This window comes from Pristiophorus japonicus, chromosome 3, assembly GCF_044704955.1.
Source record: "Pristiophorus japonicus isolate sPriJap1 chromosome 3, sPriJap1.hap1, whole genome shotgun sequence".
In the NCBI taxonomy this organism is placed as follows: Eukaryota; Metazoa; Chordata; class Chondrichthyes; family Pristiophoridae; genus Pristiophorus; species Pristiophorus japonicus.
The window spans coordinates 323,154,664-323,179,133 of NC_091979.1; the positions used below are offsets into that span (position 1 = coordinate 323,154,664).

A 24,470-nucleotide genomic window follows, 5' to 3' on the forward strand; every position below is an offset into this window, starting at 1 on the left:
TTGATTTGGACCTGAGAGCTCACTTTTAAAGTGGAAGCAAATCTTCCTGGATTTGGAGGGACTGCCTATGATGATGAAAGGTAAGTTGCTTTGTGCATGAACCAATACCACAGCAGGCGAGGTGTTTGCGCAGTGAACTATCTCAGCACCACCCTGCCCTGCCCTTTAGCTGAAACTATCCTGAGATTAGAGGAGGTTGTGGCACAGCAGGCTACCTGGGGGTGGTAGATGCACCTTGAAGAAGGAAAATTGTTTGGACCCCATTCTAAAATTCTAGGTACATGTAGTTCTGGTGAGCACTTGGTTTAGAAAGCGAAAATCAATCACTTGCATTGTGAATTATTTGACAAGTTTAAAGTTGTATTTATGTTCAGACGCTGCAAGGTGTTTGAGTGCTGGCTGTGTGTGTTTCAGATGATGCTAGAGTTCCGCAGGGCGCAGGTTGGTCCTCCAAGGGCAGGGGGCGGGTCCTCCCGCAGGGCGGGCGGCACGGCGCCGCTCTTGCCGCTTGTGGATTGTTGGTGTGTCCCGGAGCCGGCGGCGCGTGGTCTCCATCGCAACCCGCCGCAGCGTTAGCGTTAGCGTTACCGCCACAGGCCGGGGCCGAGCGTTAGCGTTACCGCCACAGGCCGAGCGTACCCCCGCAACACGCCGCAGTGGGAGCGGCGGCCGGCCGTCCGTCCCTCAGCCCGGGGCCCGGGGATCGACCGAGCGGCCTCACCCCAGGCCGGGGGCTCCGGTGCAGGCCGCGGACCTTGGGCAGCGTGCCCCGGGGTTGCAGTGACCGAGCAGCCCCGCAACAGGCGGCTGGTTGAAATTAGACGGGAAGCGGTGGAGTGAGGACCGTCGGTGCAACATGGGGCCGGTAAGGGAGCGCCGGGCGTGGGGGGGCCGGGCCCGGGCCGGGCGGTGAGGGGGCACCGGGCGTGAGCCGGGTGAGGGGGTAGGGGGCGTGGGCCGGGTGAGGGGGTAGGGGGCGTGGGCCGGGTGAGGGGGTAGGGGGCGTGGGCCGGGTGAGGGGGCACCGGGTGAGGGGGCAGGGGGCGTGGGCCGGGTGAGGGGGCGCCGGGTGAGGGGGCGTGGGCCGGGTGAGGGGGTAGGGGGCGTGGGCCGGGTGAGGGGGCGTGGGCCGGGTGAGGGGGCACCGAGTGAGGGGGTAGGGGGTGTGGGCCGGGTGAGGGGGCACCGGGTGAGGGCCGGGTGAGGGGGCACCGGGTGAGGGGGCACCGGGTGAGGGGGCAGGGGGCGTGGGCCGGGTGAGGGGGCAGGGGGCGTGGGCCGGGTGAGGGGGCGTGGGCCGGGTGAGGGGGCACCGGGTGAGGGGGCAGGGGGCGTGGGCCGGGTGAGGGGGCGTGGGCCGGGTGAGGGGGCACCGGGTGAGGGGGCAGGGGGCGTGGGCCGGGTGAGGGGGCAGGGGGCGTGGGCCGGGTGAGGGGGCACCGGGCGTGGGCCGGGTGAAGGGGCAGGGGGCGTGGGCCGGGTGAGGGGGCACCGGGCGTGGGCCGGGTGAAGGGGCAGGGGGCGTGGGCCGGGTGAGGGGGCAGGGGGCGTGGGCCGGGTGAGGGGGCACCGGGCGTGGGCCGGGTGAGGGGGCGTGGGCCGGGTGAGGGGGCACCGGGTGAGGGGGTAGGGGGCGTGGGCCGGGTGAGGGGGCACCGGGTGAGGGGGCGTGGGCCGGGTGAAGGGGCAGGGGGCGTGGGCCGGGTGAGGGGGCACCGGGTGAGGGCCGGGTGAGGGGGCACCGGGTGAGGGGGCAGGGGGCGTGGGCCGGGTGAGGGGGCACCGGGCGTGGGCTGGGTGAGGGGGCACCGGGTGAGGGGGCAGGGGGCGTGGGCCGGGTGAGGGGGCACCGGGCGTGGGCCGGGTGAGGGGGCGCCGGGTGAGGGGGCACCGGGTGAGGGGGCAGGGGGCGTGGGCCGGGTGAGGGGGCACCGGGCGTGGGCTGGGTGAGGGGGCACCGGGTGAGGGGGCAGGGGGCGTGGGTCGGGTGAGGGGGCACCGGGTGAGGGGGCACCGGGCGTGGGCCGGGTGAGGGGGCAGGGGGCCGGGCGGTGAGGGGGCACCGGGCGGGCCAGGCATCCAGCGGCTTGTGAGCACTGGGGAGCCTCGAGTGAAGGAGCAGCTGGCAGTGAGCGGGCGGCCTGGGTCACCGGAGGGCCCGCCCGGGGTTCTCCTGTTTGTCGGCGAAAGGGGGCTGCGGGAACCCCGGGAAAATGCCACAAACCACATTTAAAGACAGACTTGCATTTGTATAGCGCCTGTCACCACCACCACCGGACGTTCCGAAGCGGATCCGGCCCCAGTGAGGTGCAGTCACTGCTGCAATGTAGGAAACACACCAGCCAATGTGTGCACAGAAAGGTCCCACAAATATCAGTGTGACAACCAGCATCACTGTAAAAAAAAAACTGATGATTAAGAGATAATTATTGGCCAGGACACTGGGAGAACTTGAATAGAGCCATGGGAGGGCAGACGGACCTCGGTTTAATGTCTTATCCGAATGACGGCACCTCCGACAGTGCAGCACTCTCTCAGTCCTGCACTGGAGTGTCAACCTACCTTCAACTGGTACATCTTGCGTTCCACTTTGCTGTTTATCCTCAACTTTAAAAATGTTGAGGGTTAAAAATTAAACATTTAAAATGTCTATTTAATGAAGACCGCTCGTGTCCAGTTATCCTCGTAAGCCATTTTGGGGGGAGGGTGGGGGTGGCTGTGTGTGTATTTAGTATGTAAAATTATTTTAATTTCAGGTCTTTGGGGTACAGCTTTTCAATTTGTGAGGCCACAGTACCATGTTTCACCAGTGCTGCTATGGAGGTATTAGTGGGACAGGTGAGGGCCAGACACAGGTCCTCCGCGCATCAGATGGCCGACGGGTGTCTGGGAAGAAGATCAGCAGGCTTGAAAAGAGGTAGCAAACAATGGCAAAGCCTGCAGCATTATGCCAAGGACCTAGCTGCAGTGCTGATGAAAAGTTCAGTGACCTTAGTTGGACAGTAAAGATGAGAATAATTTCATGATGTGTCTTTTTGTCAGATGGTGCCTTGCCACTACCCTTGAGCTCACCATACCCAACCCTGGCCTCCTCCAATGCACATGATTGTACTCCAATCACAACCAGACACGGCACCACTGCTGCCCTCAGAAGTTCTTTGGAGGTTCTTGGCACGAGGGAAATGCGAAGTGTTGGAGATGACAAGGCTGGAGGGCAAGTGCAGCAGGATGTTTGACGATAGTCCTTACCTATCTTTCTTACTATAATCTCAACAACTTGCATTTATATAGTGCTTTTAGCGTAGCAAAATGTCCCATGGTTATCAGACAAAATTTAACACCGAGACACATAAGGAGATATTAGGACAGGTGAACAAGATAGATTTTAAGGAGCGTCTTAAAGATGAAGCGCGGGGCGAAGAGGTTGAGGGAGGTAATTTCAAATATGAGGGCCAAGACAACTAAAGGCACAGCTGTCAATAGAGGGACGAAGGAAATCGGGGATGCACAGGATGCTGGAATTGGAAAAACGCAGAGTTCTCGAAGGGTTCTTTCCTCAAACAATTGCACATCATCATAGGCAGTCCCTTGAACGAGGTTGACTTGCTTCCATACCAAAAGGGACGAGTTCACAGATGTTTCAGTGAAGGACCCAATATTCCAGTCCTGAACTCCAATCAAAGGGGTGGAAGATGCCTGCGCATGGATTTTTTTTTATATCGTGTTGTGACCATTGCACATCAGCCACTACATGGGTTTGACCAAGCTAGGCCTTTATCCAGTGGCAAGGGTTAACCAGGACGACTGGAGACCTGCTCTGCTGCACACATATCACTGTGGGCTGGCTTGTGCTGCCCCTGGGCCCTTGGTTCTTCTCGGCCCTGTACCTTCATTTGCCGCACCTCCACCATGATCTCGCACAGCTCCTCCGCCATGATCTCCCGCCGCACATCCGCCATGATCTCAGGCCGCTCCTCCGCCATGATCTCCTGCTGCACCTCCGCACCAAACATTCGCTGAACCTCTGCCACGATCACCCACCGAATCTCAGCCACGATCCCGCATCGCTCTTCCGCCTCGATCACTCGCTGCACCTTTGCCACTATCTTCCCGCCCCTCTGCTGTGCCTGGGGCCCGCTGATACTCCTGCGCACGCTCCAAATGCCGACCTGGATCCTGATGACATCACCCGGTCGGCCACCTCTCAATCGCCACACATTTGGAACGGCTCGCAGTGGACGTTGTAGTGGTATGCCGCTCCAGCTCTTTTGTAGCCCGACCTACGGAGGTGTTCTCACGCAGGTCGGGGAGCACATATAAGCAGCATGGCAACCTGGTGCTGCATTGTAGAACCATTCGTTCGCTAATGCTGGGTTAAATTGACCCTTGTCCTGTCCCCTTTTTCACGGTCCATCCATTGAATGGGCTCTGCAGCCAAGGTGCCATAAGGGAACCATCCTTGCAAAGACATGCAATCACACGTTCCAACCTTTACAAGCACCAGCACAGAAATCAGCACCGCGGCTAGTATAGATAGTGAGTTAGAGGGGCCTGCGTAGTGATTTGTACAGCACAAGTGAGCAGGAGCTGACACAAGTGAAAAGGTTAGACCAGAAAATGGCTCGCTGCATGACAAACTTACGTCCTTGCTCTGCTGAAGAGGACAGAGATGCAAACTTTTGGGGCTCAGCATTTAAAAGAAAGAAAACCCATATGTTCCAGTATTTGCGCAGAGCAGTGGACATGTCTGATTTATGGAAGAGTCTGCTTCTAGCTTGTGTGGTGGTTCTGATGCAATGTATCAGCACTTTACAATCTGTCATGGAACGTGTGGTCGCCATTTATGGATGCTGCAGTTGGGTCCTCTTTCTAGACGTCTTTGGCACCAGTACCAGCATCTCTCGGCTGCCCAAACTCGTGCCATTCAGGCATTTGGCACCATCATGTCCTCCGCCATCAGAAGACTGGGGAAATGAATAATTAGAGCTTCAGTTGTGTTGCAAGTCTCCTACATTCTGCTCTCCCTCAGATAAATGGAAGTGCTCAGCCACATGGTGGTGGTGGCAGTGGCACTAACTGTTGTCGGTGGTCACAGACCAGCTGAGCATTGAGAGTGAAATCCCTTGCAGTTCATCAAGGGCCCTGGTTTGTTGGCAGGTATCGTGATGGCAACAAGGGTGCAGTCTATTACCGCCTGTACTTGGGGGAAGTCTGTAATGGTGGCAAAAAGTAAAGCACCTTCCTGCTGGCTTCTGGTGTCCATGAGAGGCTTGATATAGTCATTGGCCTTTGAGAAGAGGGTGTCATTAAACCTCTGGATGCAGGAATTGACTGCAGACTGATTGCTGTTACATCGGTCGTCTGCTGAAACCAGGAGGGAAGCTGAGGTGAAAAACATTGGGGCAAAAATTGTGGTTGGAGGCGTACCTTTGGAGTATACCTCCAACTTGTCAAAGGAATACGAATCTACTTGACGGTGGTTCTCCTGCAAAAACTTGCGGTCTGATGCAGCGGGGCGGAGGGCAGAGTAATGGCCCACGGATCTCAGGGACGCAAGCGGTACGGAACCGTACCTGGGATCACATCGACCTGGTCCTCCAATCACAAAACCAAATTCAATTTCAATCATTTCCTAAGGGAACCCTGTAATCTGATTTAATGGAATCCCGAAATCAGATTTAATTACAATTTACAGGATTAGAATTTAATTCCCAATTAGCTTCATTCCAGCAACTTCTCCTAAAACTTTTAATTTTTGGATTATTTTCAACATCGTTAAAACTCTTGTATCGTCAATGTTTCTGCAAATATACGATTGTTTATGATTTCAGAGATGTAAATGTTGAAAACATGCCTGAAGTATCTATCCCCTTCTGCTGTTGCAAACAGTTCCCCTGTCTGTTTGCATGTGGAAATCCTGAACTTGCGGTGGATTTCAAAGGAGGTATGGCACATACCCACCGCAAAGTGCAGGCCAGAGAGTGCTATCATTACTTTCACTGCCACAGACATCGCAGTGCTATTTGAGGCAGTGGGTTCCAGGCCCGACTGTAACAGGTTGCAAAGTTTGCCTATCTCCTCTCTCGAGAAGCCTCCTTACACACTACTAACTAAATTGGAGGTAGATGATTCTAGGCCTGTATGCCCCATAGGCAGGATAAGGATATGAGCAGCTCTCTTCCTTGGTGGACTACTTACAACCCCATATGCAGCTCCCTAAAATTTACCCTACATGTTGCTGCTTGCTCTCTCCCTCCCTCCAGCCGGAAAATGGTGGCTAAGATGACTCCCATCCTGTGCTGTCTCTAGTATCTCCCTGTGCTTCCTGAAGGTTTTTAAGTAAGTTTAAAGATGTAGTGACATGCAAGCCAAAAACGTGTATTCACGTGAAGCTGTGAGACTCCAAACTGATTCCAAAGATCTGAGTACTTGTTGGTGAGTAGATGGCAACTAAACAGTTCCTGGGCTCAATCAGAGTTTAGTTGCTGTTTGGTGAGGGAAGCTTGCAGATTGCCGAGTGCTTATAAATTTCTGCCTCCAAGCTAGGACAAGAAACAGTATATATATATATATATATATATATACACACTTTTGACACTTGAAGTGTGAAATCTGCTCTCAAAACTCTTTGATCGAATTCCAATCCCTTACAGACACAGCGAAAAGCCCCGATTATAATTGAACTTCAGAGCATGTCAAAGTCATGTGATTCAGATGCAGGAGTTTGCCGATTGCTGCAACTCCTGGTGCTGGCCAAGAAAAAACAGAAATGTAGAAGAAAATTTACTTGAAACTGAATAAATTTCCTGATGAAAGGCGCCTGTTTATATTATAAAGAATTGCGAACCAGAAGTGTATTTCAGAGGTAGAATGTATGTCAGTGTTGAGATGGTATTGATAAACTCAATGCTACTACCTTGGATTACACTCCAAAGTGTATGACCTCTTACAAGGTAACCTCTTGTGATTAACTCGTCACGTGGACAGAAGCATTATTATACCACAAATTTTGAATAGCAACGATACTGACATTTATTTCCTGCATATTACAGCAGAATACTATGGCTACTGCATATTGCATTATAATAGACAACAATCCATGCTTCTTCAATATGTAACTCATTCCAAACTACTGTATTTATGTCCTAATTAATTGTCTTGCTGTTATAAGATGCTGTTTGGTATAGTGACCCCAGTAATTCATCAGCTCATAATGGTGCTGTTAACCTTTCCCACCTCCTGCTTGACATTGATTAAAGTTGGTGTTGGGCCAAAGCAGAGCAACAGCAGAAGCCCATGTAAATGATCTTGTGGGATGGTGAACGTTAACATAATTGCTGAAATAAACATGATCCCAAAGCAGTTATTTTGTATGGGTGACCCCTTGTAAATATTGAGATATTCCCAAGGACCCCCACAATTATTGACACATTCCCAGAGACCCCTGTGAAGCTATTGAAAGACTGCTAGTTAGTCAAGGGAAAACAGTGCCTTGATTGTAGAAACCTGTTTTTTTTATTGCTATACAATAATATAAATTATGTGTTAGTATGTCAACAAATAGATAATACAGAATTATCAAAACAGTGGTCATGGCACAAAATATGCACCGTCCCAGACAGATAAAAACTCTTATTTCTTCCAGATTATAGCTTCAAAATTCTTATGTTTCACCATTAAGAAAATTAAGTCTTGATACAATTCTTCCGCCACCCACCCCATCAACACTTGAAATAGATATACTGTTCGTAAAGAAGACTGCCAAACCTACAGGGTGTGTACTGGCAACATTACATTTGTGTAATGTATATATTAAAAAAAACATTTCAGCACATTGTAGTATGGGTGGTTAAAGCCAGAACAGCGCAAACATGTGTTTCCTGCATTATTTTACCATGGTCATGTCTATATTTTTGCAAGTATTCCTCCATCCTTTCCTCACCTGAAGTTGTTGGATGTTTGCTTGGGAGGATGTCTTACTCCAGTTATACAGGGCCTTGGTGAGACCACACCTGGAGTATTATGTGCAGTTTTGGTCTCCTTACCTACGAAAGGATATACATGCCATAGAGGGAGTGCAGCGAAGGTTCACCAGTCTGATTCCTGGGATGGCAGAACTGTCGTAGGAGGAGAGATTGGGTCGACTGGGCCTGTATTCACTAGAGTTTAGAAGAATGAGAGGGGATCTCATTGAAATGTATAAAATTCTGACTGGGTTAGATAGACTGGATGCGGGGAGGATGTTTCCCCGGGGCTGGGAAGTCTAGAACAAGGGGCCACAGTCTCAGGATACTGGGTAGGAAATTTAGAACCGAGATGAGGAGAAATGTTTTCACTCAGAGAGTGGTGAACCTGTGGAATTCTCTACCACAGAAGGCTGTGGAGGCCAAGTTACTGAATATATTTAAGAGGGAGATAGATTTCTAGATACAAAAGGCATTAAGAGGTATGGGGAAAAAGTGGGAATATGGTGTTGAGATAGAGGATCAGCCATGATCATACTGAATGGCGGTGCAGACTCGAGGGGCCGAATGGCCTACTACTGCTCCTATTTTTCTAAGTTTCTATAGGCACCAATCACTGTCGTGCCACTTCCCAAGTAATATTGTTCACATATAGACATTTTCAGTGTTGACAAGTTGTTTGATCACAGAAGGCAGCACAGCCAAACCTGATCTCGCACAGCACCCGGCGGGAGTTGCTGAATAGCACTTGGTACGTGAAATCTGTCCCATTTCTCCTCCCTACCTCGGGCACTGAGAACAGTTGTAGTGCCCCTATTACTGCACCGGCCAAGGTAAATTAACTGCACAAAGCAGAAACCTTCCTGTTCTGTATGATTACTGACTGAATAAACTTGCTGAGACATCGGTCTCTTATGTCTCGTGGAAAAGTTAACATCTGTCTTCTGTTACAGAGAAAAAACATAAAGAGAGTTCCAAGTTTTCGCAAGCTGCTGAAAACTAGCAATGTGAAGCTTGCAAATAAATTGAAAAATAAACAATATAAGCAGCAAAGTGTGGCAAAGAAATACAGGAAAGAACAGAGACAGCTTCGACAAGCTGCACGAGATGTTTCAGCTAAAACGGGAACACCATTGGATCAGCCAAAAAGGAAAAGGCCAGGTAAGTCTCACATGTTGACTTCTTATGACCCCAATAAAGCACATAGTATAGGCAGAACCATCGTACTATAGTGGCTAAATAAATCACATTCCATTTTTTATTAGATTATGGGGTTTTTACTACTGACGTGGAGATTGTATTCAATGATTTCATTCATGTATCCATGAGAGAGAAAAACATGAATGAATGTTGGTCGTATAGAACGATCCTTACCTTTTGATCGTGTCCCTCAAATCGGTAGTTATCTAAAAATGTTAATTTAACTCATTCAATCCAATCAGTTCAGTTCATAGTAGTCTTTTACCATTTGTTAATTTAAATATTTGAAACAACAACATTACACTTTGGTGTAGTGACAGCCCTGTTCTCATTTTTTTCTTCATCACAAAGTAAAAGTGAGGGACACCTATTTACTGTAAATCGAGCTTCGCAAATGTATATGTATGAGCAGAAAACAATGGATGTTTGATATTTTTTTTAAATGCTGTAAATTGACAGAAGTGTATAACCAGTTTCTAGTTCAATGAGAATTGAAGTAATGTAACAATGGGGTCAATGAAGAGACTTCATGATTGCGTGCCCTTGGGCTTAGTAAAGAATAATGTTACTGAGTTATTCTTTGGTCTGGATTTTGCAGTCAGCGGCGAAGAGACAGAGCTCAGCTGATCACTATGCTTACAGCTGCCCACAGATTTTTTTGCGGGCTTTTGAGCAGCCACTTGCTGTCAACAGGCGTCTGATCCAGCCCGGCCCCTCTACAGGGGATCTGTAGTGAGTAGGTCAAGCACCAGCGTGACTCTTCAACCAATCAGATTGCAGAATTCTCACTGAGACATGCAAAGTCTAAACCAGGAAGTATAAATTGGAGTATTCATTGTAAAATCATGTACAGAAAGCGAAATAAAGAGAGGGAAAGAAAGATGGGATTAAGAGAGAGATAAAAGAAACTAAAGAAAAAGTTTTTTAAAATTATTTTAAATTTTAATATTTTTGCTATCTCCGAGAAGAATTACATTCTGAAGGAATGAAGCTCCACACCCGTGAAAAAAATAAAATTTTCTGTGCCAGAGAGGTTGTTTGGCAGTAATCAAGGCTTATTATGTGGTTCAAAATTTCTTAACACTTGAATGCCCCAGCCGAAACCTTTTCTGGCATGTTTAGTGGATAACTAGTGGGTAAGTGCAGCAACTTCACGCTTTTGCATTGATGTCAATGCCAAATCTATCAGCGAGGTACCAGTGGCGTGAAGCTTACGGAGGAGCAGGACAAATCGGACAGCAACTTCCACATTTCCACATTTAACTGCACGTGTGTGGAGTCTGAAAGTTGCTATTCGATTTACTCAATAAAAACGGTGACTGTCGATAGCCTCACTGTTATGACTGCAAAGTCCGGACCATTGTCTTTTATGCATAGACACTCCAAAAAGTATCTTGTATCACTGCAAATTATTAACCAGTTGTGTTGTCCACATTCATAAATAGATGAAGAAGAGGAAGAAATGGAAGAGGATGCTCTTCCTTTAGATATGCTGGAGGATGATGACTTAGAATATATGCAAAGTATGGGTCAAAGGGCATCGTTTCTCACCAGGGATCTTCATTCAAGGTAAGAGTTTTATAGTTCATTTTTTCATTTAACTTCATTGTGCTGATTCACTATATCTCGGGCAAGCATATGAGCTCAAATTATATCATGAATTTATCGTTTAAATAAACTGAACAAAAGCACCATGCAGGTTTTTGGATACCAACAAGCTATTAGTCTTGCTTCATTTTTAAAAGCACTATTATATTTTTTCTACCCTATTTCCCAACTCAACGTGTGATCCTTAATCAACAGATTGGGATATTGCAGTCTTTGTACATTTACACAAAGGCCTATAGTACTTGTTACATCTGACATCATGTGTAGTTAAGTATACTGGGAAGTGTCCTATGCTCAGTTGCTTCTCCTTTTTCCTTCAGAGAATCTGGCTGAGACTGGTAAGCCCTTTCAAGTTTCCTGTATCTTAGCAAACATTTATTACTAGTAAGTTAGAATCATGGAATGATACAGCTCAGAAGGAGGCCATTCGGCCCATCGTGACTGTGCCAGCTCTTTGGTAGAGCTATTCAATTAATCCCACTCCCCTAAATCGCCCAGGACACTGTCTGCTATCCTCCTCCATGATCAAAATCGAATTTTTAAAAGGCTGATTCCGCCCCGGGTGTACTGCACACGTGCGCGAACGCGCCCTGCATATTAGCATTTGCAATCGGAGAGCAGACCAGAAGCGTGGGAAGATTTTTAAAAAATTGCGCATGCGCAGAACGGCCAATTTTTTTCGCGCCAGAACTTTTGGCTCCGCCGTACAAATTCTTCGGTGCAATGCCAGTTTGGCGAAAGTTGCGCGCTCTGGCGTTAACGCTAACCCGACGCTAAAATTTTGATTTCGCTGCAATTTGTGCCCGGAAACAGGCAAATTTGCAAAAAAAAACAAAAATCCAGCCCAAAGATTACTTTGCATTTGCCCCCCCCCCCCCTGTCTGAACCCTCCTATTTCTGAACTGTTCTTTAACTCTTGTGCTATTTGTCTCTCCCAGTCTTCTGTGCACTTAAATGCTTCATCCTGGTGCCTCCCCCCCCTATAGTGTACAATGTCTGAAATCCGGAATCCTTGGGACCGAGTCCGTGCCGTTTTTTGAATTTTTCTGGATTTCAGAGACGAAAATCAATAGTTGAAATCCAGAATCCTCAGGACTGAATCTGCACCGGATTTTGGACCACGCCGCCCGACAATCCTCTGCTCCTCGCCAAAATGTCTGGAATTCCATATTCGGGACATTACACCTATACATGTTAATTTTAGTTTATCTATAAAGCACTGCTTTGATACGTTTGGGAAGTTAACCTCCAGCAGTTGTCAAGCAGTGTCTGGAATTACTTCAGCTTAATATATGTAGACTATGTGCCTTTTTACTGTAAGTGCAAATATCTTGTCTTTTCTCCACGAATTCTGAACTATTCTCTTGCACTAAATATTGGTCCTTAGTTAACCTGATGTAATTATTTGTTATATTGCAGTGAACCAATCCATGCCAAAAAACGAAAGAATGAAAATATGGTGGAACAGTACGAGAAGATGCCAAGGTATTTACAGACTGAACCCAAGACGGAACTTATCCACCTGTTGCCTATCAAAGATAAGCGGGGTATCATTCCTCAGTCAATAAAGAGGCCAAGTAAGCAAATACTGTTTTGTTTGTGCTCATTTAATATGAACTTGATAGTGTTACGTATCATTTATACTAAGTGCACAGGTTAAATAAAATAATGTTTTCTGGTAGATATAACTCCCGAATGATGGCATTAAATAATAATTTCACAGAGAAATTAAGATTGGTGTTGCATGATACAGTTTAGTTAATACATGGTAGTCTTCAAATTAATGGAAAAAAGTAAGGGGTGGAAATTGCCCCCCCGCCCGAAATGGGGCGCTCCCACCTCGTTCCGATGGTTTTTACCGCAGCTGTGGTTCAGGTCACCTCTTGAGCGACATTCAGCTCTTTGGTTTCTTTTGTTTTGATCCGGACGTCGCTCCTAATGGGAGCGGTGACTATACCTGAGGGGCAAAGACACGGCGGTGACAGCAACTGAGGGGCGGAAGTTGGGGGCGGAGCACAGTCGCCGCCGCGATGATGTCATCACGGCGCTGTGTCACCACGCCTCTCCCCTTCACTTAAAGGGGAGAGCCTTCGCGATTCTTAAACTTCAGCCGACTGGGCCACCAGGGAGGTTTTTGGGGCTGCCGGGCTTCCTGTTGGCTGCCCGGCCAAACCCGGGGGGCATATTTGCCGCGTCGGCATAACAGTCGGCCGACAAAAAAAAAACATGGCGGCAGCGGCAGTGGGCCCTCCCCTTTCAGGGAAGCTGCACTGCCGCTGGAGAAGGCCACAGTCTCACTGGACCACCGGGGAAAAGGCTTGTTTCGGCACCGCCGGACGGGCTGAAGATTTTCCATGGGGAATGTTGCCGTCGGGGGGTTAGATCGGCGGTGTGCGCAGTGATGACACGCTTAAGACGGATTGGCAGCAGTGGAGCGGTAAGAGGGGTATTGGGGCACCACTGGGAAAACTCGGGAGGGGGGTTGGGCTATTAGCGGCCACTCCACTCCACCATGTGGCCGCCGATTTGCGGTGGGAACAGGCCTTTCAGGAAGGGCAATTTTGGCCCTGTCGTTTCTAAATTTTAAATAGGGCTTTGTTAATATGGGAGTAGCTTGTAAAATGTCCCTTTAAATTTAGGACTAATAAATGGACTGGCAATTGATAGATTTCTTTCTTAACTAATTGTGTTTTGAGTGTAATGTATTTTTTAATTGGGTTTTAATTAGTATTGTGAAAAGCACACATTTTTAAATAACAACTTGAATAGATAGACCACCAACTACGTTTTGAAAAAAAAAACAGACAATGCAGTTAAAATGACATGAAGAGGGATGACTAAAAGCTTGGTCAAAATGGGGGGCTTTAAGGAGGGTCTTAAAGGAGGAAAGGCAGTGGATAGTTGGAGGGATTCAGAGAGGAAATTCAGAACGTGGGGCCTAGATTGCTGAAGGCACAGCCACCAATTCTGGAAAACTGTGGGATGCACAAAAGATCAGAGTCCAAGGAATAGAGATATCAGATGAGGAGGTTGTAGCACTGGAGAAAGTTACAGAGATAGGACGGTGTGATGCTATTGTGGGATTTTAAACATCAGGATGATCTTAAATTTGAGGCACTGGAGGATCAGGAGCCGATGTCGGCCAGTAAGGATTAGGATAATGGGTGAGCAAGACACAGTGTGGGTTGCGATTTTGGGCAGCAGAGAACGAGTTGACGTTTATGGAGTATGGAAGATAGGCGGCTGGACAGAAGAGCATTGGAGTAATCAAGTCTGGAGGTAGCAGAAGCATGTACGAAAGTTTCAGCGGCAACGGTCTTTTGTGATGGAAAGAATACATGATCAGAAGTTCAACTTGGGGTCAAACAGAACGTCGAGGATGCCACAGTTTGGTTCAGTCTGAGACTGTAGCTGCGCAGGGGGGTGGGGGGGAGTCAGTGGTGAGAGGATGGAGTTTGGTGAGGGCCGAAAACATTGATCGTCCCAATATTTTCCCAAAGGAAGTTACAGATCATGCAAGAGTGGATGTCAGGTAAGTAGTTTCACAGCACACAATGCAGTGGAGGGGTCGTGATAGGTGTCAGCGCATACATATGGAAGTTGACTTTGTCTGTAGTTGATTTCACCAAGTGGCAGCAGGAGGAACAAGAGCGGTCAATTATCGATTTTGGGGTGAACTGCAGAGGTGGTGATGCTTAGAGTGGGAAGCGATCCAATTGCTGGGCATGCCTGGCTACAATTGGCTAAGTAAGAGTGGGACAAAGCAGTCCCACGACCTGGACAACAATGGAGAGGCATTGGAGGAGGATGGTGTTTTCAGTCTCTTGAAGGCTGCAGAGAGGTCAAGGAGGGATAATACACCATGGCCACAGTCACAGAGAATGCAGTTCGTGACTTTGATTAGGGCCGTTTCAATGTTGTGGGACGGGCAGTAATATGATTGGAGAGATTCAGACAGTTAGTTGCAGGAGAGTGGGTGCAGATCTGGGAGGTGACAAAACTTTCAAGACCTATGGAAAAGAAAAGGAGGTTGGAGTTTGGGTGACAGTAAGGACAGAGTGGTTGAGAGGGTGTGCACTGTAGGGAGGAGATATCGATGATTTTCGAAGTTTCCGACTAGTATGAGGGCCAGAAAGGGAATCAGGTGGTCAGGAAATTTCTGGGAATTTAGTTATAACGTAACATTTTATGCAACACTCACTGTTTTGATCATTTTACTTTTTCCATGTTACTGGGATCAAATAATATTTGTCTTGTAGTCTAGAAATGTTGATTGCCCTTGTACGACATCACAGTAGTTTCATTGAAATGTTGCGAATATGTAATTTTTTCAATATACTCGACTGTGGTGTGACTAACGATATTGCCGCATGTAACTGTACAGTTACTAACTGTAGCATGCTTTCTCTAGTTCTAATGGAAGAAGGAGGAGAAGAAGAAATGACTGAGGTAAATCAACAACACGAGGAAGGTAAGAAAATTATTTTACAAATTTGTCTATTGCATATAAAAATGTTTGGTATGTCTTAGTGTCACATTTGGACTTCACACTTGCACTAGATCTGCTTTTTTAAAAAATTTGTTTATGGGATGTGGGGGTCGCTGGCAAGACCAGCATTTATTGCCCATCCCTAATTGCCCCTTGAGAAGGAGGTGGTGAGCCGCCGCCTTGAATCTCCGCAGTCCATGTGGGGACGGTGCTCCCACAGTGCTGTTGGAGGAGGGAGTTCCAGGATTTTGACCCAGCGACGATGAAGGAACGGCCGATATACTTCCAAGTCAGGATAGTGTGTGATTTGGAGTGTAACTTGGAGGTGGTGGTGTTCTCCTACACCTGCTGCCCTGGTCCTTCTAGGTGATGGAGGTTGTGGATTTGGGAGGTGTTGCCAAAGAAGCTGTGGAGGGAGTGAATGTTTAGGGTGCTGGATGGGCTGCCAGTCACGCGGGCTGCTTTGTCCTGGATGGTGCTGAGCTGCTTGAGTTATTGGAGCTGCACTCATCCAGGCAAGTGGAGAGTATTCCATCACACTCCTGACTTTTGCCTTGCAAATGGTGCAAAGGCTTTGGGGAGTCAGAAGGTGTGACACTCACTGCAGAATACCCAGGCTCTGACCTGGTCTTGTTACCACAGTATTTATCTGGCTGGTCCAGTTAAGTTTCTGGTCAATGGTGACCCCCAGGATGTTGATGGTGGTGGATTCGGCGATGGTAATGCCGTTGAATGTCAAGGGTCGGTGGTTAGGCTCTCGCTTGTTGGAGATGGTCATTTCTGTGGAGCAAATGTTACTTGCCACTTATCAGCCCAAGCCTGAAAGTCGTCCAGGTCTTGCTGCGTGCGGGCATGGACTGTTTCATTATCTCAGGAGTTGCGAATGGCACTGAACACTGTGCAGTCATCAACGAACATCCCCACTTCTGACCTTAGGGTGGAGGGAAAGGCCATTGATGAAGCAGCTGAAGATGATTGGGCCTAGGACACCGCCCTGAGGAACTCCTGCAGCGATGTCCTGGGGCTGTGATGATTGACCTCCAACCACCACAACCATTTTCCTTTGTGATGGGTATGACTCTAGCCAGTGGAGCGTTTCCCCCCTGATTCCCATTGACTTCAGTTTTACTAGGGCTCCTTGATGCCACACTGGGTCCAATGCTGCCTTGATATTAAGGGCAGTCACTCTCACCTCACCTCTGGAATTCAGCTCTTTTGTCCATGTTTGGACCAAGGCTTTCATGGGGTCTGGAGCCGAGTGGTCCTGGCGGACCCCAAACTGGGCATCAGTGGGCAGGTTATTGGTGAGTAAGTGTGATAGTACTGTCGACGACACCTTCCATCACTTTGCTGATGATTGAGATTAGACTGACGGGGCGGTAATTGGCCGGATTGGATTTGTCCTGCTGTTTGTGGACAGGACATACTTGGGCAGTTTTCCACGTTGTTGGATAGATGTACTTGGGCAGTTTTCCACGTTGTTGGATAGATGCCAGTGTTGTAGCTGTACTGGAACAGCTTGGCTAGAGGCGTGGCTAGTTCTGGAGCACAAGTCTTTAGCAAGACAGCCCGGCTGTTGTTGTGGCCCATAGCCTTTGCTGTATCCAGTGCACTCAGCCGTTTCTTGATATCACATGGAGTGAATCGGATTGGCTGAAGACTGGCTTCTGTGATAAGAACATAAGAATTAGGAGCAGGAGTAGGCCATTCGGCCCATCGAGCCTGCACCACCAGTCAATAAGATTATGGCTGATCTTCGACCTCAACTCCACTTTCCTGCACTGTCCCCATAACCCATGATTCCCATAATATTCAAAAATCTATCGATCTGTGTCCCGAATCTATTCAACCATTGGGGCAGAGAATTCCAAAGCTTCACCACCCTCTGAGTGAAGAAGTTTCTCATCTCCGTCCTAAATGGCCGACCCCTTATTCTGAGACTGTGATCCCTGGTTCTAGACTCCCCAGCCAGAGGAAGCATCTTCCCTGCTTTAACCTTGTCTATACCTGTAAGAATTTTATATGTTTCAATGAGATCACCTCTCATTCTTCTAAACTCTAGAGAATATAGGCCCACTCTGCTTAATCTCTCCTCATAGGAAATCCCCCATCCCAGGAATCAGTCTGGTTGCACTCCCTCTATGGTAAGGATATCCGTCCTTAAGTAAGGAGACCAAAACTGCACACAATACTCCCAGGTGTGGTCTCACCAGGGCCCTATATAATTACAATAAAGATTCTTTACTCTTGTACTCAAATCCTCTTGTAATAGAGGCCAGCATACCGTTTGCTTTATTAATTTTTTGCTTCACTCTGCATGTTAACTTTGTGATTTGTGTACAAGTTCACCCAGATCCCTCTGAACACCAACATTTCCCAATCTCTCACGATTTAAAAAATACTCTGCTTTTCTATTTTTCCTACCAAAGTGGATAACTTCACATTTTTCCACATTATATTCCATTTGCCATGTCTTGCCCACTCACTTAGCCTGTCCCTCAATTATTAAAGGTGAAATAGCAGCGCATTTGGAAAGCAGTGACTGGATCGGTCCAAGTCAGCTTGGATTTATGAAAGGGAAATCATGCTTGACAAATCTTCTGGAATTTTTTGAGGATGTAACTAGTAGAGTGGACAAGGGAGAACCAGTGGATGTTGGGTATTTGGAGTTTCAAAAGGCTTTTGACAAGGTCCCACACGAGAGATTGGTGTGCAAAATCAAAACACATAGTATTGGGGGTAATGTACTGACGTGAATAGAGAACTCGTTGGCAGACAGGAAGCAGAGAGTCGGGATAAACGGGTCCTTTTCAGAATGGCAGGCAATGACTAGTGGAGTGCCGCAGGGCTCAGTGCTGGGACCCCAGCTCTTTACATTATACATTAATGATTTAGATAAAGGAATTGAGTGTAATATCTCTAAGTTTGCAGACGACACTAAACTGGGTGGCAGTGTGAGCTATGAGGAGGACGCTAAAAGGCTGCAGGGTGACTTGGACAGGTTAGGTGAGTGGGCAAATGCATGGCAGATGCAGTATAATGTGGATAAATGTGAGGTTATCCACTTTGGGGGCAAAAACACGAAGGCAAAATATTATCTGAATGGCGGCAGATTAGGAAAGGGGGAGGTGCAATGAGACCTCAGTGTAATGGTTCATCAGTCATTGAAAGTTGGCATGCAGGTACAGCAGGCGGTGAAGGCAAATCGTATGTTGGCCTTCATAGCTGGGGGATTTGAGTATAGGAGCAGGGAGGTCTTACTGCAGTTGTACAGGGCCTTGGTGAGGCCTCACCTGGAATATTGTGTTCAGTTTTGGTCTCCTAATCTGAGGAAGGACATTCTTGCTATTGAGGGAGTGCAGCGAAGGTTCACCAGACTGATTCCCGGGATGACGGGACTGACATATGAGGAGAGACTGGATCAACTGGGCCTTTATACACTGGAGTTTAGAAGGATGAGAGGGGATCTCATAGAAACTCTGACGGGACTGGACAGGTTAGATGCGGGAAGAATGTTCCCGATGATGGGGAAGTCCAGAACCAGGGGACACAGTCTAAGGATAATGGGTAAGCCATTTAGGACTGAGATGAAGAGAAATTTCTTCATTCAGAGTTGTTAACCTGTGGAATTCCCTACCGCAAAGAGTTGTTGATGCCAGTTCATTGGATATATTCAAGAGGAAGTTAGATATGGCCCTTATGGCTAAAGGGATCAATGGGTATGGAGAGAAAGTAGGAAAGGGGTACTGAGGTGAATGATCAGACATGATCATATTGAATGGTGGTGCAGGCTCGAAGGGCCGAATGGCCTACTCCTGCACCTATTTTCTATGTTTCTATGTCTGTATCCCCTTGAAGCCTCTTTTCCTCCTCCTCACAACTTACATTCCTACCGAGTTTTGCATATCAGCAAACTTGGATATATTACATTTGGTCCCCTCATCCAAATCATTGTTATAGATTGTGAATAGCTGGGCCCCAGCACCGATCCTTGCAGTACCCCACTAGTTACAGCCTGCCAATCCAAAAATGACCTGTTTATTCCTACTCTCTGTTTTCTGTCCATTAACCAATCCTCAATCCTTGCTAGTATATTGCCCACAATCCCATGAGGCCTAATTTTGTTCAATAACCTGTGTGACACCTTATCGAATACCTTCTGAAAATCCAAATACACCACATCCATTGGTTCCCACTTCTCTATTCTACTAGTTACAACCTCAAAAAACTCTTCACAGATTTGTCAAACATGATTTCCCTTTCATAAATCCGTGTTGACTCTGCCCAATCGCATTATTATTTCTAAGTGCCCTGTTACCTCGTCCTTAATAATAGATTCTAGCATGATGATGGGGTCCTCGGGAGAAGGCCGATATGGATCATCCACTCGGCACTTCTGGCTGAAGATGGTTGCAAACGCTTCAGCCTTTTCTTTTCCACTCGCGTGCTGACTCCGCCATCATTGAGGATGGGGATATTCATGGAGCCTTCTCCTTCATTAGTTGTTTAATGGTTCACCACCATTCATGACTGGATGTGGCAGGACTGCAGAGCTTTGATCTGATTTGGTGATTGTGGGATCGCTTAGCCCTGTCTATAGCATGCTGCTTCTGCTTTTTAGCGTGCATGTAGTCTTATGTTGCAGCTTCCCCAGGTTGATACCTCATTTTAGGTACGGGTACAGCTGATGCTGTTCCTGGCATGCTCTTCTGCACTCCTCGTTGAACCAGGGTTTGTCTCTGCCTTGATGGCAATGGTAGAGTGAGGGATATGCCGGGCCATGAGGTTACAGATTGTGGTGGAATACAATTCTGCTGCTGCTGATGGCTCACAGCACCTCTTGGATGCCCAGTTTTGAGCTGCTAGATCTGTTCTGAATCTATCCTATTTAGCACGGTGATAGTGCCACACAACACGATGGAGGGTGTCCTCGGTGTGAAGACGGAACTTAGTCTCCACAAAGACCGTGCGGTGGTCACTGCTACCAATGCTGTCATGAACTGCGAAAGGTCGATTGGTGAGGACAAGGTCAAGTAGGTTTTTTCCCTTGTGTTGCTTCTCTCACCCGCCAGTCTGGCAACTATGTCCTTCAGGATCTGGCCAGCTCGGTCAGTAGTGGTGCTACTGAGCCACTCTTGGTGATGGACATTGAAGTCCCCCACCCAGAGTACATTCTGTGCCCTTGCTACTCTCATTGCTTCTTCCAAGTGGTGTTCAAATTTCAGAGGGTCTGCAGTCACATATAGGCCAGACCAGGAAAGGACGGTAGATTTCCTTCCCTAAAGAACATTAGTGAACCAGAAGGGTTTTTATGACCATCCAATAGTTTTGTGGTCACCATTACTGATGCTAGCTTTTAATTCCAGATTTATTTAACTGAATTTAAATTCCCCAGCTGCCATGTCTCTGGATCATTAACCCAGGCCTCTGGATTACCAGTCCAGTAACATAACCACTATGCTACTGTTCCCTCACTTGATTAGTTTATATATCATACTCCTAAAACAGTAAACGAAAGGCCGATCAAGACATAAACATCTTCTCATTTATTTCACATATATTGGCCGAGAGTTTCCGCTTTGGGTGCAATTGACGATCCGGGTGTAAATTGCGCTCAAATTGTATCATTTTGCAAAGTGAACATTTCCCCCAAGTTGCCGCTGAAATGAATTTGCATATTGGCAAACGTAAAATCTTCCAAGAACCAGCGCAATCAGGCAAGGTTTTAAAAAATTTTGCAATAAAAAATATTTTGTGATATATTTAAGTGGTAACCTGTTGTGGTTTTATTCATACTGTTGAAAATGGGTTTATTCTGAAAAATAAGCATTTTTAATCGGTATCTAATCCCCTACCTGTTAGTAACCGGATTTTAAATAACTGAAAATGACATTAAAAAAACGACAGAACTATATACAGTTTGTCAGTTTCTAGCAAAGTAAAAAAAAAAATTAAGTGATTAAAAGGTGCTTATTAGTGCTGTTGTACCTTTTTAAAAAGTAAAGCATAATTTTAAGAGGCTCTTCGAAGGCCCGCAAACTGGCGCAACTCGCCATCGTGATAATTCAATCTGGGATTGTGGCCAGTTTTGTCGGCAGGGCCAGCTTCCAGCAAAAGTCTAGCACAAAAGATCATGGAAACTCGATTTGCACTTGAAATTCCTCTATCTTATGCACTGGTTTGACTGATCTGGGGCGAATTGCGCTGGAAATAGCAGTGCAACCTAGCAGAAACTCCAGGCCACTGTTGAAAGAAAGAAGATTGCAGCTCATATATCCTAAATTATATGTTTCACATATAATTAATTACTTTGGAATGTAGTGAGTCTTGTAGGCAGTTGCAGCAGCCATTTTGTGCACAGCTAAATTACACAAACAGCAAATAAGCAAAGGACGAGTTAAGCTGTTTTAGGGTAGTATCCGTTGATGAATCTTGGCAAGGAGCTCTACCTGCTTTTATTTCAATAATGTTGTGGGATCTTTGATATCCAACTGAAGCAACATTTCAGGCAGATGGGGCCCTCTGTTTCACATTTTATCCAAAGGACACGTGTTAAGTACGATATCTTCCTACTTCCATAACCTACTCTAAGGGAGAATTGCTAGTATTGGCTCAAGAAGTGTAGCTCTAGCACTTATCTGTACCTCCTGGTTTGACATTGTAACTTGCAGGTCCATCAAATTTCCAAACGTTAACACAATCAAAATGGGCACGTCCATTGCCTGCAATAAAACTGCTGAAAGTGAACTTTGGGAAGTTTCTCAGAGGTGTAATAAGGTGCTATCATCAATATAAAGAGTGTTTATATCTTGATAGTCCATCCCTAATATTGTAAAGTTATAAGCTAGGGGTTATCCCACCTTGCCAACTCCATCATCAATACTTGGCGCCTCTAATGTTAAGACCCGATAAGCCAAAACTTCCTCCAACTTAATGGGTGGAAAATTGCAGTCAGAAGCTTCCTTCGTACGAACACCTCTGATCCGAACAAAATCTACTGAGGAAAGTAGGATTCCGGTCGCAGGCCTAGATTCGTTGTACAGCGCACGGGGAGATGTCCTTCACGTACATACGTACTGCTGGAGTCACGTGGGCCTGGACCACCAATCACTAGGCAGTATTCTCATTGATAAAAATGGGAACTCCGTTTGTACAAGTTCCCATTACTATCAATGAGAAAACCACCGAAACACAGAATAAATAAATAAAACATCTCACATACTTAAAATGAATTGAAATTAAATGTTTTAGAAAATAAATATATTTTTGGGGATTTCTTTTCACGCGTTTTAATAGGGTTAAAAATAAACTTAACCTTAATGGACAGGGTTTTTAATATAAAATGAGTGTTTAAATTTAATTTTTAAATGTTTTACCAGGCCTAAAAGTTTGAAGTACATTCGCTGGGCATGAATTGGGCAAATAGCCCAATCTCTCCCGCACGGATGTCCTTCTCCCAGAGATGCGCAGGATCTGTACGGAGGAATCTTGATGGATCGGAAAAGACGGTTCTCGGAATGTGCGCATCGTGTGCTAAGAACCGGCTTTTGCGAGTCCTTGCCGGGTGTGTGCACACTTCGTATGGACCTGGCGAGCCCACCATTGTTGGCCCACTGCCAGCATAAAGGAAAGACCATCTTTTCAGCTCCCACAAACATCTACAGGCCTCCAGACCAACAGTTCTGCCGTGCTGCGTGACTGCAGGCCGCTCTCCGGGGTGGAAATAATGCATGCGTGAAAAATTGAACGGGCCGCTCAGCCAGTTAAAGGGCCCGCGCACCAAAAAAAAGACTTACTGGGAACATTGTTCCCGTCCTCTATCTCCTTACCCAACTATCATCTTCAACTTAGCCCAGAGGTGTAGAACCTTGTCATATTTCTCAACCCACATTCGATTTGTCACCAAGATCACTTTCTTTCATCTCCACGTAAACTCTAATCCATGCTCTAAGTCACGGCTGGATTTCTCTAATGCTCTTGCCAGCCTTGTCACTTCTACCATTCTGACAATCGGTTGCCAACTTTCATGGGGCAGACTGATTTTCCTCAGATGGGATTCAATCATCTGTTTTTGATGTAGTGATTCGCTCTGAGCCTCTGAAAAGGAGCGCAAACACCTCTTTAAGTGATGCTTCAGTTCTGTCCTGTTTAGTCTCACATTTCATGCTCTGTCCCAGCCTTCTATTACTGGAAGGGGGTAAATTTCCTACTTGTCCAACTACTTTTGGCAGACCTTCATGAATTGAATGATGTGAAAATGATTTAAAATAAATATATAGTACAAATAATATCTGATTGCTTTTGCATCTATTTGTGGGGAGATCTTTCCTTACAGATGAAAACTTGGTCCAAATGTTTTTAAATTGAGCAAGCTAGTCCAAACAAGTAATTCAGCCCTGTCTCGCAGCGGCAATACATCTCCAGAAAATGGGTTTGAATCCTGCTCAGTCTGACTGTTGAAAAATTATTTCTTGCTGCAAAAGTTATAAAAACAAAGTAAAAGAGTTACACAGAAAATTCTGAACAAAACTTAAAATTGATTAGGATATATGAATTTATGACAAGATAAGAAAATAAATGCTGATTACCTGAGGGGGAAAATACAGTAAAATTTTAAGAATGTGCCGGAAAGGAAATAAAACATTTTTAAAAATTAACAACTAGGGTAAAAAGGGCCATGTGTTTTGCAAAACAATTATGCTTGATGTGTGGCTTAATCCACCAGGGCTCCATTGTTTGATCTGTTGAAGTTGCCTTCTTATTGATGGTCGGTATCTCCCTTGCAGCATGCGCTGTGATGAGCAGCAAGTTTTATTAATTTCAATTTCCATATAAAGTATGTAGAAAAGTACTTTTAACAGTTCTCTTTAAACAAAGACTCTTTTTGTTCACCTCTATTGTTTTCCTTTTCATTTAGTTGCTGCAAGTGAGCCCCTTCAAATGTTGACCACGGACGAGTTACTACTGCTGAGAAGAAAGACGTTACAAGAAAAAAAGATCCACATTGCCACTTTGGCATCGTCCATCATGACTGAACCAGACAACAATGTAAGCACTTCCATGTTTTATGGAAAATAATCTCAAACTGTAACCAGATAAGTGAAGTGAGGATTGCATCACAAGAGAGACAGACTACTGTCTCAAGGATGTGGGATTATTTTGGATAGACTCAGAGTGCAACCAGAAGACTTTCTTTAAAAATAAATATT

At 46.5% G+C, this 24,470-nt stretch overlaps 1 protein-coding gene across 1 annotated transcript in view; it reads left to right on the forward strand.

Annotated features, from left to right (window-relative positions):
* Positions 1–497: 497 nt before the first annotated feature.
* noc3l (NOC3-like DNA replication regulator) overlaps positions 498–24,470 on the forward strand; it is a 57,776-nt gene continuing 33,803 nt past the window's right edge. Inside the window, exons 1-6 of the mRNA XM_070876960.1 lie at positions 498–865; positions 8,918–9,125; positions 10,610–10,733; positions 12,192–12,349; positions 15,184–15,243; positions 24,179–24,309. Of these exons, the coding sequence (XP_070733061.1) occupies positions 857–865; positions 8,918–9,125; positions 10,610–10,733; positions 12,192–12,349; positions 15,184–15,243; positions 24,179–24,309 (690 nt within the window). The 5' untranslated portion in view covers positions 498–856. The remainder of the gene's footprint in view (positions 866–8,917; positions 9,126–10,609; positions 10,734–12,191; positions 12,350–15,183; positions 15,244–24,178; positions 24,310–24,470) is intronic.